The sequence below is a fragment of the Dermacentor andersoni genome, chromosome 2 (assembly GCF_023375885.2).
Source record: "Dermacentor andersoni chromosome 2, qqDerAnde1_hic_scaffold, whole genome shotgun sequence".
NCBI classification, from domain to species: Eukaryota; Metazoa; Arthropoda; class Arachnida; order Ixodida; family Ixodidae; genus Dermacentor; species Dermacentor andersoni.
In genome coordinates this window covers 239,754,150-239,773,073 of record NC_092815.1, presented here as the reverse complement: position 1 = coordinate 239,773,073, position 18,924 = coordinate 239,754,150, and the positions used below count along the sequence as shown (strand labels likewise).

The 18,924-nt window shown below is 47.6% G+C and overlaps 1 protein-coding gene across 2 annotated transcripts in view; it reads left to right on the top strand.

Moving 5' to 3' along the window:
* Nucleotides 1-18,924, top strand: part of LOC126539892 (uncharacterized) — a 242,735-nt gene that overhangs the window by 112,853 nt on the left and 110,958 nt on the right. For both annotated transcript variants that reach the window (XM_050186702.2, XM_050186704.2), the window contains exon 11: nucleotides 3,144-3,307. In XM_050186702.2, coding sequence (XP_050042659.1) covers nucleotides 3,144-3,307 — 164 coding nt within the window. The remainder of the gene's footprint in view (nucleotides 1-3,143; nucleotides 3,308-18,924) is intronic.

Here is an 18,924-nt window from a genome sequence, read left to right as displayed (position 1 = left end):
TGTGAGTGTGCTTCCTAAACACCTTGAATAACAGGTTTGGCCCATCTCGCTGCACAAGGGTGTCCAGAAACGGCAGTTGCCCTTCAGATTCCACTTCAACGGTGAACTTGATTGCTGCTTGTATATTGTTTAGGTTCTGGCATTCAACGGTCATCTGACGTTCAACCTTGCCTGCAAGTCCCAGGGTTTGATCCCGCGCTCGCTACGTCTTCACAGACCCGTGTCGACGAGATTTGGACTAAGCGTGGTTTCCAAGGCAGAACGGCATCTGTTGCAAGCGAGGATCATGGACTGCAGGGACCAAGTACGAAGACTTAGGAATGATGCTTTCTTTTCTCGGCGGCGTCTCGAGGATCACTGCCCAGAAGAGATGGCGCGCATACAATTGCATGCAAATTTTCAAGCCAATCTTCGCGCTCGGAAAGATGAGCAATGCCACGACAGGAAATTCGAAAGGCTGAAGCAGTGCCGCACAGCACGTCCACCAAGTGCCCTCAAAAACTCTGTGTACAACTTGTCCTCATACCAGCCTGACGGCTACGAAATGGCAGTTCTAAGTCTTGGTCTCAACTTCAACACGGGACCTGCAACGGACACGAAGAAAGTAATATGCGCCGCTGAGCGCGCTGTCAACTTGGTCGACCAATCCCGCCGTGACGAGGCTCGCACACGCGTTGTAAACGTATTGTCGAAGTTGCACGCCCCAACCCACCGTGGACACCTTGTGCAAGCAAGAACGTGATGCCGTCAAGAGGTTGCAGGAGAACCGGGATATTGTCGTACTTCCCGCCGACTAGGGGAACGCTACTGTCCTTCTAGACAAGAGCAAATACATCGAAAAAATGTGCTTGCTATTGAGTGACGTTCACACGTACGCCAGCGTCGCAAGAGACCCGACACCCAAGCTTCAGAGGGATCTGCAGAAACTGCTCGCCGACGTCTTCCGTATGGTGCCGCCTCAGCACAAGCATTTGTACTACAGACTGATTTGCCACAATGGATCTGCCCCAGCAATATACGGCCTACCGAAAGTGCACAAGCCCGATGTTCCCCTGCGCCCCATTGTGGACTTCACACGTTCGCCGCTCCACAAGCTGTCAAATTTTCTTCACAGAATCATTTCGCCACTCGTTGGAAAACGTGCCACGCACATACGCAACACGTACGACTTCATTGAAAAGGTTAAAGGGACAAGCGTCCACCCCGATGAAGTCTTAGTTTCTTTTGACGTGGTCTCACTGTTTACAAGCGTACCAATAGACATGGCCATGGAAGTTTGCGTCGCCGCCCTTGACGAAGACCCGACGTTGCCTGACAGATCCCCCATCGATGTGCCTGACCTAGGTAGGCTACTAAAATTTTGCCTATCAAATACGTATTTCACGTTCCAGAAGAAATTTTATCGCCAAGTACACGGAGCAGCAATGGGTGCGTCGATTTCGGTCACAGTAGCCAACCTAACAATGGAGGCTATCGAAGCTCAAGCGTTGTCGTCGTTTACACCGGCACCTAAAGTCTTCCTCAGATATGTCGACGACTGTTTCAGCATTTTGCAAAGGAAGAACCTTGACCCTTTCACGGCTCACCTAAACAATATACAAGCAGCAATCAAGTTCACCGTTGAAGTGGAATCTGAAGGGCAACTGCCGTTTCTGGACACCCTTGTGCAGCGAGATGGGCCAAACCTGTTATTCAAGGTGTTTAGGAAGCACACTCACACGGGCCGCTACCTAAACTACAGATCGGTGCACCCTGCTTCGCAAAAGAGGTCTGTTGTCGGCTCTCTTCTTCGTCGGGCAAAAAACGTGTGCACAACAGCCGAAGACCACATGGCGGACAATGCACTTGTGCGGAGGGAATTAATGGCTTGTGGATACCCTGAGTACGTCATTGACTCAGTAGGGCGCCAGCTGGCTCTCACAGCACCCACGCAGTCTGGACCCCCTAAAAGACGGGCTTCGATTCCGTATGTCCCCGGCATAAGCGAGACTCTTGCACGCGTCCTGCGGTCATATGACGTGCAGGCTGCGCACGTGCCCTCCCGGAAACTTAGACACGAGCTCGTGCATGTGAAAGACCCTTTGGAAAAGGACAAGTTCCCAGGCGTGGTGTATGTCATTCCGTGTGCGGATTGTCGGTACGTCTACGTAGGTGAAACCGGCAACTTCAAAACAAGACTTAAGCAACACATGAATGACGTCCAGAAACGACACGTTGCATCAAATGCCTTGGCCGAACACTGCGCAGCCACATCACATAAGATTAACTGGGAGAAATCTCGTGTGATTGCCAAGGAGCGAAATCATTCTTCGCGTCTTTATCTTGAGTCCCTAATCATCCAAACCACGGCGCACACTCTTAATCGCAACGAAGGCAATCTGCCGCCCATGTATGCCAGGTGCCTTAATCATGTTTTGAGACGCACATAAAAAGGGGCGCCAGCTCTGCCGCTTCTTTCATTGTGAACAAGGCTCCCGTGGGGGAGCCGAAACGTAAATAACTCTTTTAAACCATTTTTGGTCGGTGTCCAGACCTCTTCCTTTTAAGTATGCATCATCCCGACCAGACGGGCTTCCGTCATACTCTCAACTTCATCCTGTAATCCTGTGTTCAACTTGTGGAATGCGACTCCGTCCATTGGCCCTCAGGAGTGACTTGCTGTCATACAACACTTGTTTCATCTAAAGTGTGACAACATAGGGACGGTGAAGCCTGTTGTTGCCTTTATCACCTCTGTATAGGTGGTAAAGCCTGGTAAGCTGTAGAATTGCTTAGAGTCATATTTTATTGTGCAAGTGTTAGTCACAAAATTAATGTGATGTTGTAAAACTTGCAGCCGCTGTCTAAGCAGGAGAATTCTTCGTCCACCAGAAAGAAAGGTGGGGCAGTCACACAGTTGATAGCATATTTTATGATCATGGGTGCTTCTGCGAGTTTCTATTTATTCTTAATTCTACCTTTTCCTGCCTCCAATACATGACAAAAGGAACCAGCCGCTTGATAATGCCATGCGCTGCATGGGTCTTGAGTGATCCTTTGTGAAAGCAAAGGATGAACCACTTGCCAGGGAGAATAGTGTCTACACACACACTGGAGCTGCTGTTTTGCCCCCGGTGACAATATGCTACTGCATGGTTGTGCAGATAACGTGGAGCTCCAAAAGCAGACGTCCCAGCAGGAGGAAGAGGCATCACGGCTGCGCCTCGAGCTGAAGACGGTGCAGTTGGAGCTCTCCTCCCTGCACAATCAGCTGGAGGAGAGCACACGACGGCTGGAGCTGCAGTCACAACAGCTAGAACGGCTCAAGGTGAGAAGACTGGTTTTGGGTACACAGTCTCGCAAAAGGTGCGGTCCCCTGTAGCAACACTGCTTGCATTTACGTGAACACAACAGTTGATACATTGGAGTTCATTTCCAGCACATTGCATTGGTGTAAATGGCAGTAATGAGCTGCAAAGGCAGCTCAATGCACAGCGTTCCCACCAGACAATGCTAGATGAAAAGGTCACTAAAGAGAAAAGTAAGTAGAGCTCTACTATTGTAGGAATGTGCAAATACTCAAATATTCTATATTAAATTGAATAGTGAATGCTCGAATCGTTTGATTTGCAAATTGATATCCAATATTTGATTTATTGAGTATTAAATACAGCCCCCCCCCCCCCCCCCCCTCATACATTATCAATGGGGCCATGTGGCACCATGTCTTCTTTTGTAGGGTTTTGGTCAAATCGACTGAAAAACTGCAGTTGCCTAAAAGTTGAAAGAACAGCACAGCTTTAAAGAAACAGACAAGCTATTTTTAAATACCTAGTTTTTTATGATGTAATGCAAAGCTCACCCTTGTTAGTGTTTACACCTGCAGCGCGTGGATATCTTTTAAGCAGAATTTTTTTATCTGAGCAGCCTCTAATAAAAGTAAGAGCCCCTCCTCCAGCAATGCGGAGAAGCGAGAGCGATGTCAATAGCCCGCTTAAAAAGTCCGCCTCTTTCATGGTGCGGCCGTGCATGCATCCTGCCATAGCGTATTAGTTGCAAAACGCTTTGGAAGGGTCACGTGCGTCGCTGCACACCGGAAAGTCCCCCAAGAAAAAAAAAAAATAAATAAACGCTCGGAAGCACGCTGCTGCAAACACTCGTGCCATGCACCACATTGAAACTCTACTGGTAGCTCGATGTTATTGTAGTGCCGAAAACGTGCGATGTGTAAGACTGCAACTACACTTTAATACAGAAAGTCACCAGGGCTTCGTCCGAGTAGTTCGGACTGCACCATGAGCCAGGTAGTTGCCGCCTTTCATTGATGGCTAGCAAATTTAACGAAAAAGCCATGCATTACACTTGGGCGACAGTTAAAAACATCACGTTTCTGATGAAGTCTTGTAGCGCCAGTCCTCACTTGCCAGTGTTGGCTACGCGTGCCTAACTTCACGTAATCATTTAAGGCATGGTAACACTGGGTCAATACGAGACCGACAAGATGCTCACATCAACAATTGACTGACTATTCACTACAGTGCATCACTGAACGCATTTTATCCTACCAGGCCGACAACAACGCAACCGACGAGCGAGAGTTGTCACACTGCTACGGGCTTTCTTGTTGATGGCACCGACAAAATCAGTGTGCCGACCACCATTCGGCCGAACCCTGTGCGATCGGCCATCGAACTGACAATGCGATATAGTGACAGTGCCTTCACTCGTATACACAATTAATCGCGTTCAAAGCGAGTCAGAACATGCCTATAAAGTTAAAATGCACAAGCTTCAACCCTCTGAAGCCGTGCACATGAAGTTTAAGCCAATGTTGATCCTGTGAAGCGAAGGTTAAGCCTGGCGCCATTGTGTTCGTGCATCCGCTACTGGCGGACTTGAATAGAATGTAAGCAGTTAGGACCAAGGAAACTGCTTTTACAGCTCAGTTCTGTCTTTAGCGATTTGAAGTCAACTACACTTCACTTCGCACGGTGCACACACAATAAGCGGAAAGTGGCGACACAGCGCTGTGCCAATATCTGTACGTCACCGTACTGGCAGGCTGCCGGTTGCATTCGCCACGTAGATAAGTGGGTCTGTACGTGTTGTTATGCTTACACATTTCTCAATTCCAGAGATGTATTGTTTACCTCTGCGTCAAACAGGAAACAAGAGATGGTGCATTCGGTATACAGCAGCATAAACAACCGTCTCGCTCAATTATACCAACGGTATCAGTGATGGTATGCGCGTTTTCGTGAAAGAACAGCATGGCCTACAAATGAGCACTTAATTTATGCAAGCACAGTTTTCTCTAATAATGTTTTATAGTACGCCTAAACTGTAACGGCCCGTAATATGTTATCTGGATCACAGCTGCCGTCGTTCAAGTGGCATGGCCACTCATATTGACTCGTCCCAGGATGGAACAATGTGGCACATATGCGCAGATATGTATGTTTTGCAACGTTTTGACATTTATTTTCTATCAGGAATGCACCTTTTCCACAATGTTGGATGCTAGTAACGATCTGTGCCTGTAGATGTCGTTGTAAACAAGTGCACCGCTTTGATAAATCTGGTGTGGAAGGCTGCGCTCGAAGACTTCTTGGATATGCAAAATGTGTAAATAATGTTTGGTCATCCAGTAGCTCACCCAGTAGTACTTCACGGTTTCCAGGAACAACATTCTGCCCTCGAGAAGCTACTAATAATTATTCGCAATCCACGAAATGCACAACAGACGCGCACTCAACGTGGGGGCAGCTACACAAATCAAGCAGCGAGAGCCCTCGCACCTTTCCAAAATGTTTCCAGCGGTGTGCGGCAGAGGGCAGCACAGAAAAATGAAAAAGGCGGATTGTGAAAGCCACCCATCATTCTGCTTCCACAGGAATCAATGCAACTGCGGTTAACCACCTACATTTTTACCTTTTCTACCACTTTTGAAGATAAAAAGCTGGTACAATAAGTTTGCGTTGTTGTACAGACCTTTCTTATATATTTACCACATTCTTCACCAAGTACATGCCTACGTCATGGCTGGCCAGCCCCCGGCATCGTTATTCTGTTGATAGACAAGCCAAACCAACTCATCGAAAACGAAGGTGAAGGCAGCGCCACTTTTCTGCTCACTATGAAAAAAGGCCGATATGCACATTGTAAGTCAGAAAAATCCTGTTACAGAAGAAAGTGTGCTGCATTTCAGTACTAACAAAATGACCAGGAACCGCGTACACTAGTAGAAGGTCACATGTTAGGCCTCTCATGCATATCATGCATCATGCAGACGGCGCCGTAAATCTACGGCATCGACCATTTTCGGACTTGTTCACAGTGCCGTGTATTTACGTCATTGACCGTCAAAGGGTTAAAGAGAGAGATGCTCCTGCTCCAAGGCAAAGAAAGATTCGACAATGGTTTGACGATGGATCTGTACCCTATCTATTTTCTTCCGCCAAGGACATTTCCTTCGCCAGCAGTTCTGCGAGGTATTGGACACAGTAGATTCCTCACTGCACGTCAGGTATCCATCCGAAATGTGACAGCACATGACACAGATTGAGCAGTTTTTGATTGAGCATGGTGATAGCACGTAACTGTTAATTTCTACGGGTAAGATCTGGAGCTTGAACGGCTCAATGTTCACCGTGAAATGCTCATAGATATAGCCATTTCCTTTGTGGTGCCCCAAATGCACCTATTGAGGTCGGGACACCTTTGGGTTGAGGACAAACACCCCTTTCCAAGCATTGAAGTCCCATAATAGCTAAGCACTAGGCCGAGAGCGTGCTTGTACCTGTTTTACTGGTAGGTACCGGGTGGCAGCACTTGCCTTCCACAGCCGTGGCTGATGCTCTTCAATAGGGCTGTCTGTGGTTGGACAACGAGGTGCCCAGAAAAACTCTTAAATCTATATTGGGCCCCCTATTCGAGATGTGAACCACCATGAGAACTGAACACCAGGCCAAGGAACAACTCCATCCATCAGAAAAAGCTGGTGGGCTTCCGGTGGCATCGGGATTTGAGCTTGGTACCTCCCGCATGCAAGCTGGATGCTTCACCGCTAGGCCACAGCTGCTGTAGATTCCCTCATCCCCCCCTAGGCAGATTGAAAACTCAGCGCCTATCCATGGTGATGCCTTGATGTGCGCAGCGTTCCCACGGCACACAATGATTATTGGTACAATGTTCATCCAGGTCGACAATACAAATCGAAATGCTTAACGCGACATGGATAAAGGGAACTACAACAGCAGCACATATGGAAAGCTCGAGAGCATGTGCAAATATCAATCTGATAAGCCATGCTGATTGCTGGAAAAGGCATGCTGATTGCACTGAATATGCAACTTCAGTGTTCATACACGCAGATTCGTTTAGTTGGGAGCTCTCTACCATCTACTAACACAGAGCACACAGATGAACTTGGCACATGTGCTTAATGTAGTTACCGGCTGGACGACCGCGGACCCGAACACCGCCTAAACCATCCATCTAACTCGTACACCGTGTACACGTGATATCGCAACCTATCACTGATGAGCCAACCATAGGAACGTGTTAGCAACAAACTTTCCATGACGGTTTGCAGCCTGTTATCACATCTGCTGGCAGTGAATTTGTGTCATGGCCACATCATTGGTCGTACTGTCTAGCCTGTTAGGCCTAATTGGAGATTTGTCATTGGGTGTTGACGAATAAAGTTGCGGTGAGCAAATCAATGCAGATGTACTCGCAGTGGTCGCATAAGCTTCAGAAAGCTCACAAACCGCCTCGGCAACGAAAAAGAATGCATACGATGACTGTTGCATGTTCACGGCCGCCATCTTTGCAAAATACCGTACGTTGGGCCCTTGTTCCAAACGCCATTCGTAGGCGCACAACGGTCTCCTTTCGTAGCTTCGAGTAACCCATCACAGGACTGGTTTTAGATTTACATGGCAGGCTCGAAGATAATGGACAGCACGTTGACCGCCCGCTGAAGACGCGTTTATAGAGATGGCAGATGGTTGTGGATGAAAGAACGAAAGAAAAGGGGAGGGGGGTAGAGTCACGCGAACTTGCCGTGGGCCCTCCCAATTTTGAGAACTCTTTACAGTTGGTGCTGACTGCATGCGGCGCTGATGACTGAGTAGAGTGGTGACAAGTGACGTGATGCGCATTCCCCGCTTTTGTCTGTCATGCAGATTGGCCTTAAAACAAGCTGATAATAACCACCTGCCATAAAGATGAAAAAAAATAATTGACCTACAATTGTGATACTCCTTAGTGCGAAATTTGAGCACAGCTGTATGTGTGTTTTCATTTCACAATATATTGGCTCACGCAGACAATCTGCCGCATGTGACGCATATTGCGAACGGAGCAGTATGTGATGCGGCTGCCTCGTTAATCGGGAGATTGCAAGAGGCAGCGCGTGGGTGATGCGTGGGTGCGATTCACAGCAGCCGCCACAGACAGACCTCTGCTCATGCGGCACTTTGTTTCCACACAGATGACGTGTTCTACTCTGGCACCATCTTGTAGTCATCATCGCCGCAAAGACCATCTTGTGCGGCACTACACTTTTCTTCTCACGCTTTCGCCATACACTCCTCCGTCGCTTTCCTCCTTGCACTCTTTCACTATTGGGTCTTTTATCCCCCGCTGCACACCACATTTGCTTTCATCTTTCGCTGTGTTCACTTGCTCGGTTACAAGGCACAATGCCGACGCTCGCCACAGGAACAGGTGCCTACGAGCTGCACTCTAAAAAAAAACTTCTGTTTTCTGGAAGAAAGCTGGAAAGCAATACTTTCTAAGCAATAGAATACTGCGATCAAGTACCGTATGGCCCACTACTTAACTGAAAACCCCATTGGTATCAAGGACAACTCCTCTATTTCTTCCACTTCAGAAGGAAAAAAAGCACCTAATTCTATTTGAGAAGTATTCTGCAGTCGAACAATCCTATATCGAACCCATTTACATCGAATTATTCTTTATATCGAACAGCTTATGAACACAGTATAGTTACAATGAGTATATACAGCAAAAGTTACGCTTACATCAAACAAAAATAACAGCGACTCCCAATATATCAAACGTCAAGCGGCGGAAAAGTGCCCCCAGAAGTTGGCTTTCCCTCATGGTGGCGGGGAAACCCGGCGGCGTGGGTCCATCCCATCGCTCTCCCTACCGTGACTGCGCTTCCTCTGGCAAGCCGTCGACACCCCCCTGCAAAAAATTATCCTGGCCCGCCCGCAGCGCTTGCCGAGACAGCCAATCAGAGGCTCTTGTGCCCTCGTTGTGCAATATGGCGAAAGTGCGAGTTGTCTCGCTGCTTTTCTGGTTCATTGTGTTTGCACCTTGTGGGCCTTCTCCCACCGTGTTGCCGTGATGAAGTGGCAGAAGTCGCCTTTTGTCGTGAAGCTCGAAATCATAAATCGGGTCGAACGCGGTGAGAGGTCGGATGTCCCTGCAGCATGCAAGATTCACAGTGTTCACCCATCTGTGAAAAAGATGGGTAAACCCATCTGTTTCACAGCATGTCGGCCGTAGTGCTGTTGGAAGCTAGCTCACTGCATGCTTTTAATATGTGATAACTCAAACGCACTGCCATTTCTTGGTGCAGCCAACGTGAAATGAGCATCATGTTTCATTCTGGCGACATCGTATTCCCTTGTTACTCACTAGCTCGATTTCATTTCGGTTTCTTGATGCTGTAACACTATGTAATATAGGAAAACAGCAACTCGGGTTGCTCGGGCCCCACCAGCTTGACTTGCATCGACATTTCGTGCCACGATTCTTGAGTGGGTACATCAAAATTTCCTGCCAAAATGCCCCGCTTGAAGAAACTGCTGACCCAGGCCAAATTTTAGGGGCACGAACGTGAGCTTGCAGACATCACAAAAGCGACAACACTCATCTCAGACCAGGTGGGCATCACTAGCTCAACACATGTCGGCATCTCTTGCTGCAATGATTCACGTAACGCTTCACAGTCTTTAGATGTCAACCACAGTTGAGTATGTCAGTTAATTTTGTGACTTTTGATCGTACATTCTTCCGGTTAGTAAATTATTTTTGCTTGTCTTTTTTCAGAGGCGCAGAAACGAGGTTCTACTGTATGTTGTATATACAGTTAAAATCTTGATATAACAAAGTTGGTGTTGTGTCGGCAGCGGCAGGCAAGCGGGGGGCCCCGACGGGCGAACGCGCGGCTAGCGCCGGCGCAGTAAAGGAGACACGGAGCTAACTGCTCCCGATGAAAACCGGAACGAAGACTCCGCCGACCCGCGGCTGTTTATTACTTATAAAGGCTTCACATGCCAGATGACACCTCCCGATTGGTACAAGCTCGTCACATGACAGAAGGGGGGTGCGCCACCTAGCTAAACAACTACAAAACATACATGTACGATGACACAGAGATCTGACAGGGGGCGACACTATACTACATCATCCCCCCCTGGAAACAAAGCAAGCATACAGTGAAACGCGCACACAAGACGCGCACTTAAGTCCAAAGGCAATTTCAGTTCATTCCCCCCCACGTGCACCAGATGCACACAAGGCACGCACTTAAGTCCACAACAATTTCAGTCCGTCCCTGCCCAAGTTCACATACACGTGCACCAGTCTTGGGCACCAAAACACAGGCAGTCACTCAAACAAAGTCTGACAAGGAACACGGCACAAAACTCACTGCACCGCAACAAGGAGCACCTTTTATACCTGTGTTAATGAAACATGTGGACTGTCTGCTAAATGTCACAACGAGGCCCTTAGCCGTGGCATTTCGAAGACGGAAATACGCTCTACACTACAAAAACAAAATCATCGAGCCACGGAGGCCGTTTTCTGTCACGATGAGGACGCGTGCATACCTCAGAAGAACTTTGGGGGTTGCGACGCGTATCGGTCGACTTTAAAGACCCAGTCGTCCCACTACTATTTACCTCCCCCTGGTTGGACAATTGAATGTGGTTATGGCTTAAAGCTAGAGAGGGTTGCCCAGGAAGCTCCTCTCGAAGTCCCAACAAGTCCTGGGAGGCTACCGATTCCACGACGGAATCAGAGACGACTGCTGACTGTGTAGACTCGGAAGTGATACAGTCAGACGCACAACTTAACTTAAGCTTATGACTATGAGAAGACGCTGTCACTACAGGCGAGTCATCGGAATGACTATCCAAGTTTGAATACGAGTACAAAAAGTCCCTATCACTTGTAGACAATGTACTACCTGCTGGATCCTTCACCACTACGGTTAACTTAGACACATGCCACGTCTTCCCATCACTGAGTAGAAAAGTAGATGGTCCTATCTGGGCCTTGACTTTACGAGGTTTACTGTACTTAAAGAATCCTTTCCTGTTAAATCTTATTCTGACAGTGTCTCCCACCTTGATACGAGTTGCCTGAGCACCTCTACGTTTGTCTACGTACTGTTTAGTCTGCGACTGTTTCTGCAAGACCCTTTCTTGGACTTGAGAGACAAGACTGTCCTGTTCCCGTAGATCTACACAGAGCCGCATGGTTCCATCCTTCTTGCGCACCACCACGAGTGGAGACACCCACTCGGAAGCCTCGACGCGCTCGATGACGTCGCAGTCCTCGAGACGTTGCAATTCATTTGTTACCTGGTCACGGAGAGCCAGGGGTAGTCGGTGCAACTTTGAAGATACTGGTTTCGTATCTTGCTGCCGATGAATTCGGTGCACAAAGTTGTTGACGAGGCCCAACTCGTCACTGGAAAGGTGATCAAAACCCGGAGGCACACCTGTGGGGCTCTGTACTGAAGGAAGCGATGGTAGACATGTCAGCGACGTGCCGTCGATCTGTATGCCCAAGCGTTGGATGGCGTCTAAACCCAGCAGCGATGTTCCTGTAGTCGTTACGTGGAACGTGACGGAGCATGACCTTTGGAAAAACTGGACAGTGGCTTGAAACAGGCCTTGAATGTCGATGCGTTGCTTGGAGAAATTTTTCAAGTCCACTGCTGTTTTTGACAGTCTGTGCTGTCGACCAAAGTGCTTTCCAAAATCCTCGGCCGTCATCAATGAGACAGACGCTCCTGTATCCACCGGCAGTCGCATGGAGACGCCGTTCACTACGACTGGAACTTCCAAATCTTTTTTAGTTTCAAAAGCGCTTACCGTCAAGACAGACGCGGACGGCTGCCCTGCGGAAGTCGAAGACAGCGTCTCTGCGGAAGAGACGTGTTGAACAGTACGGGTTTTTCGGCAAACTGATGCAAAATGGCCCAACGTGTGGCAGGCGTTGCACCGCCGATTCCTTGCTGGACAATTCCTGTGCGTTGCAATATGCTTCGTGCTGCCACACCGATCGCATGCACCACGGTTCCCGGAGGAGCCATGTGCGAACTGTCGGCCGTCTGGGCGGCTTCTCGGAAGAAGTCGGTCGTCTGGGCGGCTTCTCGGAAGAAGTCTGTCGTCTGGGCGGCTTCTCGGAAGAAGTCGGCCATCTTGGCCCGTCGACGGAACGCCAAGTTGAGATGCCTCAATTCTTCGTACATTTTCGGAGCCGAACGCGCGGTTCGCTCGATGCAAGGCTTCTAACGAGCGTCCAATTTCTTCTGCCTTGTCCAGGGACAGGGTTTCGCCATGAGCCAGCAACTTTTCGCGAACGCTGACGTTCGCTACCCCGTTCGCTACCCCATGTATGATTTGGTCTCGGACGCGCTCGTTATAGGTTGTGCCGAAGTTGCACTGTACCGCCTTCTCCTTCAATGCGGTCACGAATTCCAGGAATCCCTCTCCCTCGAACTGCTTTCGACTGGTGAATTCGTGCCGTTCCGCCAGGACATTTGTTGACGCGGCGAACAGCCGGTCAAGCCGCTCCAAGAGTCTCGGAAACTCTGACGCTGGCGGGACCGCATCACTTGACGTTGACGCTGCGCCGGTCGACTGCCTTGCTGCTTCACTTGACGGTGACGCTGCGCCGGTTAACTGCCTTGCTGCTTCCTGCTCCTCGTCTGCGAAGTACTTCCGTTGTCCCTCGCGCCCGAGAGCGCTGACGAGCGCGGACGCTCGTCGCGCGTCCGTCCAGTCGCCACCGCCGGCCGCTTCGAGGTGGGCCTGAAAAATTTTTTTCCATCGATGCCATGGAATTAACGGTGGCCCGGGCAATTCCAGAAAAACGGGAAGGTTCGCCGTGAAAGACGCCATGCCCGGTAGCGTGCAGGAGACAGTGCAGAAAACAAGCCGGAGCTCGCAGCAGGAATGGGGCAAGGAAGAACAAAGGGGGCGAGTAGGCCTAGGCTCGGAAGCCTCGCGACGCCGAGTGCGTCGGCGGCGTTTGCCTGCCGTGCGGACACGGAAAGGGTCGCTTCACTTACGAAGCTCGTTGGTTTCCCGGGGCTTCGGTCGGAACCGCTGCGGGAATCCCATCCTCGTCGCCAAAAGATGTTGTGTCGGCAGCGGCAGGCAAGCGGGGGGCCCCGACGGGCGAACGCGCGGCTAGCGCCGGCGCAGTAAAGGAGACACGGAGCTAACTGCTCCCGATGAAAACCGGAACGAAGACTCCGCCGACCCGCGGCTGTTTATTACTTATAAAGGCTTCACATGCCAGATGACACCTCCCGATTGGTACAAGCTCGTCACATGACAGAAGGGGGGTGCGCCACCTAGCTAAACAACTACAAAACATACATGTACGATGACACAGAGATCTGACAGGGGGCGACACTATACTACAGTTGGTAAAACCGGCAATTTGCTTCATTATACAGTTGACTTAAGTGAATTCAACCCTGGTGAGACCAATGAAATTGACCGAATTATCCAGTGGTTTGAATTAACCCTTTGAAGGTCAGGAACGTAAATACATCTGCATTTCACCGTGAACTAGTCCCAACTGGTCAGTACCGTATATTTACCACACCGTCTGTATGTTTGTAAGACATGCCAATTTTTTCACTGTTTCTCTACAGGTGCTGCCACTCTGTGTGTAACAATTCCGTTTTTTTTTTTTTTTTCGCTCTGTAGTCGCTTGGTTTTAATTCGGCAGCTTGTTTACGGCAGTGTGTTGGCGACGGCACACACATGCGCTAGTTCGCAGTTGTGAGTTTTATTTTCCTCTCGCGGGCTATTTCCATTTGTCATGCACAAAAGTGATGTTCATCTAGTTTCTAACCTATCAAAGGTTCAGCGCTTGATGCTCGCTCATTTGTGGCTCACAGGGATGTGATTACATCTGTTCACAGGCAGGCACTGGTATATACAAACGATGCTGCTATGCCTGCGTTTGAGACTCACAAGAGCTGATTGTTCATCATTGTCAATGGACAAAAGATTACTGTAAGTTTCTGACTCGGTTGGTTTTTCTGATGGACGCACAACTATTGAGTTTTCATTCATATACACGGTTCGATTACGGTATGGACGCGTGCTCCCATTACTCTTCTGAAAGTGAGTCGAGCGCCGATTACTTTGATGGAGACTACTGCCCAAGTGCTCAAATGGAATATATCTATTCCAGTGTACCTGCTTTTTTATTCTTATAAGTATTATGTGAGCCCATCTGCATTCAGGAATAAATAATGCTATTTGCCTAGGGAAAATATTTCTTTGTCCCTTTATGGTCACACTAAAAAAATTGTGGTAAATTTTTTTGGTATAGGTCACTTGAAAAATTTAAGTCTGCATTAAAAAAAATGACTCAAGGAGTTCACATTGGGCAAAAAAAACAAAAGAGAGCACCCTCATAAGTTGAAACAAGATGCAGAGGAAACACCAAAACATACTGCTGATTCATTTGGCAGTATTTGCCTGATTCTATCACACCCCCAATCGAATATGAGCACCTGCTTTCTTATTTCCAAAGTAGAAAATTAATGAATAATGACATAAAAGCTCCTAAACAAAGTAGAAATCTAAGGTGCACCCAATTTTTTAGCAAGAAAAATTAACTAGGGTTCAATACGAGTTGCACAGTGGTAGCCAGTTTCGTAAAGTCAGCTTCATCGCAATATGCAGTGAAGCATATGAATGCTGCCAATGTGATTTTGGTTTTGTATCTGATTGCACCCCACAGGGAAATTTCTGTTCAATGTTCCTGAAAAAAAGAAAAAAGAAAGCCGAGTGTTAAAATTGGGTCGGCACTGGGATTGTGAGTTACGGTTATTGCTTGAAAAATCTTCCTAGGACAGAAATGGGTGTTTTTGACGGGAGATGACGTGTGTTCAATGCATTCACTGCCCCCTAAGCTCTGCCGAGACAGACATTGCCACTAAAGGGGTCACTATTGGGGTCACTATGGGGGTCATTCACGTGTGTGCTGGCTCGTCAAGTTTGAATTTTCTGGCAAAGGCTAATTTTAGGATCAAAATAACAAAAGTTTGGCCCCATAGAAATGCATGGGATCCAGCCAGGATCATCATTCAGGACTGAAGTAACTGGAGTCGAATTAACAGAAGTCTACTGTATCGAAATTTTTTTATAGAGTTGAATCTCGTTATAATGAACATGTATGTAACAAAAAACAAAATATAGGATAAAATGAAGCAAAACCAAAAGTTTGGTTGGTCCAAGGTTTTTATTTTTTTCAGTAGAAGCTTTATTTGTCTAAAAGAAAGTAAAAATTCAAAATTTGATGCCAGATTATACCGAAATTCTTGTGTTTGTTTGGCTCAAAATGTGTAAAGTCATTAAAAACAATAATAAATCCAATATTTTGGTTATTTGAATCGCTGACAGCGAAAATTGCTCGCATCAGCCGGCTGGCAAGTGATCAAACTCCCCCCCCCCCCCCCCCCACCTCTCCGTGCAATCTGCACTTCATCCTTCCTTCACACAAAATGGCAGCACAGAAGCATGCAGTTGTTTGCTCAACACAAACCTTTAAGGGCGATGGACAGCAGGCACAAGAAAAAGTATGTTGCCCTTGCACCAAACAGTCTCAACAATCCTGAATGCAAGGAAGAAGATAGAAAAGATTCATGCCAAGGTACTGTGATAATCGACCACAAGCGCATTAGACCTTGCCACCAGCAAGATGCTGAAGATGCCTTGTTTCTGTGGTTTAAAGACGTTAAGAGAACCCAACCTGCCCGTGCCTAGTGCTCTTCTCCAAATTAAAGCGAAAAGTTTAGCTTTTGTCTTGGGCCACAATAACTTTTGCGTGGGCAGAGGCTGCCTCCAGCGGTATAAATACCGCCATGAGATTGTTTGCCACACGTCTGGCGAAGAGGCTGCGCTGTATATGGGGAACTGGGAGAAATGGCTGGAAAGCTTCCGAATCCAGCAGCAAGGATACAAGGATACTTCAGATACCTTTCCAACACTGATGAGACGGCACTTTTTTGATGGAACGGAGCTGATTCCTGCAGGTGACGCAAGCACTGAAGAAGAAAGCGAAACCGAAAAGTGGAGCCGGCTCTAAGCAGCGCCGAGGCTGCCAACATGGCCAGGAAGTTGAGGGGCTACCTTGAGAAGGTACCAGTGTCCAAAACGTCTGACATCGATGAAGCGTTGCATTGTATTAATTTGATTAAGAAGTTTGTCTTGTCGAATGCCCTCAAGTGCCACCAAGCAAAGGTTGCATCATTTATTAAATAAATTTATTTGTCCATGCGGCCAGCATCGCCGTTGATGTGTTTATTTTTGCCCTCCGGGACAGAATTATAGGTACGGTCACACGTATATAGCAAGCTTTAAATTCGGAAATTGTGCGTTCTTACAACTTTGAGTTGTCAGTCTATAAGCACCCTTTCATTAAGTTCGTGTGCAGACTTGTTCTGGGAGTTCATATGCACATCTTTGTAATGAATATTGAATATAACAATGAATTAATGCTTAAAATCTGACTTCATAATAATGAAGTTCGTCTGAATCGAAAATTGACCTTATATGCAAAAGCTGTCAATGGATTTTTTTTATATGAAAGGGGCCACAAGGTTATCCAAGGTATCGCGCGATCAGAAAAACCACATTTGAATGAGAAAGAAATTAACTTTGTTGAATTTGAGACTCGGCGATAGAATTTACGGTTTCATGCCATGTCAGCAATATCGTCATATCGGTGGTACAAAGTGAAGGCAACCACGCTTTCAGGTGCACTCCGCCCACATGGCTGTTAATGTTGCCTGCAGTGGGACGACGCTATCATGAAAAGCACTGGTAGCGGGGAGCAAATGCTTTGTCTGCCTCTTGCTTCAATGCAACTCCGAAACTCCCAAGATTATGCACCCAGCACGAAATGCTCAGGAAGACAGGGTACATAATTCCACGCCATTTTGGCATGCCCACTCTTCGCACACACGAAACATTCCCTCTAAAGCAGGACGCGCGGACTGCGTATGAGTCATGCACAGGCATGGTTGCGCCCCCCATACGCGCACATAATCGCGTTACCACAGGCTCGCTCCCCTTCCTCCGATTCCCCTTGCTCAACGGGGAAAGACAGTATTCATCAAGCCACCATCCTTCTTGCCTCACGCTTGCAAGCTTTCATCATCATCAGTAGCAGCCTGGCAACGCCCACTGCAGGGCAAAGGCCTCTCCCATACTTCTGCAACTACCCTGGTCATGTGCTAATTGTGGCCATGTTGTTCCTGCAAATGTCATAATCTCATCCGCCCACCTAACTTTCTGCCGCCCCCCGCTACGCTTCCCTTCCCTTGGAATCCATTCCGTAACCCTTAATGACCATCGGTTATCTTCCCTACTCACTACATGTCCTGCCCATGCCCATTTCTTTTTCTTGATTTCAACTAAGATGTCATTAACTCGTATTTGTTCCCTCACCCAATCTGCTCTTTTCTTATCCCTTAACGTTACACCCATCATTCCTCTTTCCATAGCTCGTTGTGTCATCCTCAATTTAAGTAGAAACCTTTTCGTAAGCCTTCAGGTTTCTGCCCCGCATGTGAGTACTGGTAAGACACAGCTGTTATACACTTTTCTCTTGAGGGATAATGGCAACCTGCTGTTCATGATCTGAGAATGCCTGCCAAACGCACCCCAGCCCATTCTTATTCTTCTGATTATTTCAGTGATTATTTCCAGATCCGCGGTCACTGCCTTCCCTAAGTAGATGTATTCCCTTGCCACTTCCAGTGCCTTGCTACCTATCGTAAACTGCTGTTCTCTTTAGAGACTGTTAAACATTACTTTAGTTTTCTACAGATTAATTCTTAGACCTACCCTTCTGCTTTGCCTCTCCAGGTCAGTGAGCATGCATTGCAATTGGTCCCCTGAGTTATTAAGCAACGCAATATCATCAGCGAATCGCAAGTTAATAAGGTATTCTCCATTAACTCTTATCCCCAATTCATCCCAATCCAGGTCTCTGAATACCTCCTGTAAACACGCTGTGAATAGCATTGGAGAGATCGTATCTCCCTGCCTGACGCCTTTCTTTATTTGGATTTTGTTTCTTTCTTTATGGAGGACTACGGTGGCTGTGGAGCTGCTATAGATATCTTTCAATATTTTTACATACGGCTCGTCTACAGCCTGATTCCGTAATGCCTGCATGACTGCTCAGGTTTCGACTGAATCAAACGCGTTCTCGTAATCAATGAAAGCTATATATAAGGGTTGGTTATATTCCGCACATTTCTCTATCACCTGATTGATAGTGTGAATATGGTCTATTGTTGAGTAGCCTTTACGGAATCCTGCCTGGTCCTTTGGTTGACTGAAGTCTAAGGTGTTCCTGATTCTATTTGCGATTACCTTAGTAAATACTTTGTAGGCAACAGACAGTAAGCTGATCGGTGTATAATTTTTTGTCTTTGGCGTCCCCTTTCTTATGGATTAGGATTATGTTAACGTTTTTCCAAGATTCCGGTAAGCTCGAAGTCATGAGGCATTGCGTATACAGGGTGACCAGTTTTTCTAGAACAATCTGCCCACCATCCCCATCCTTCAACAAATCTGCGGTTACCTGATCCTCCCCAGCTGCCTTCTCGCTTCGCATAGCTCCCAAGGC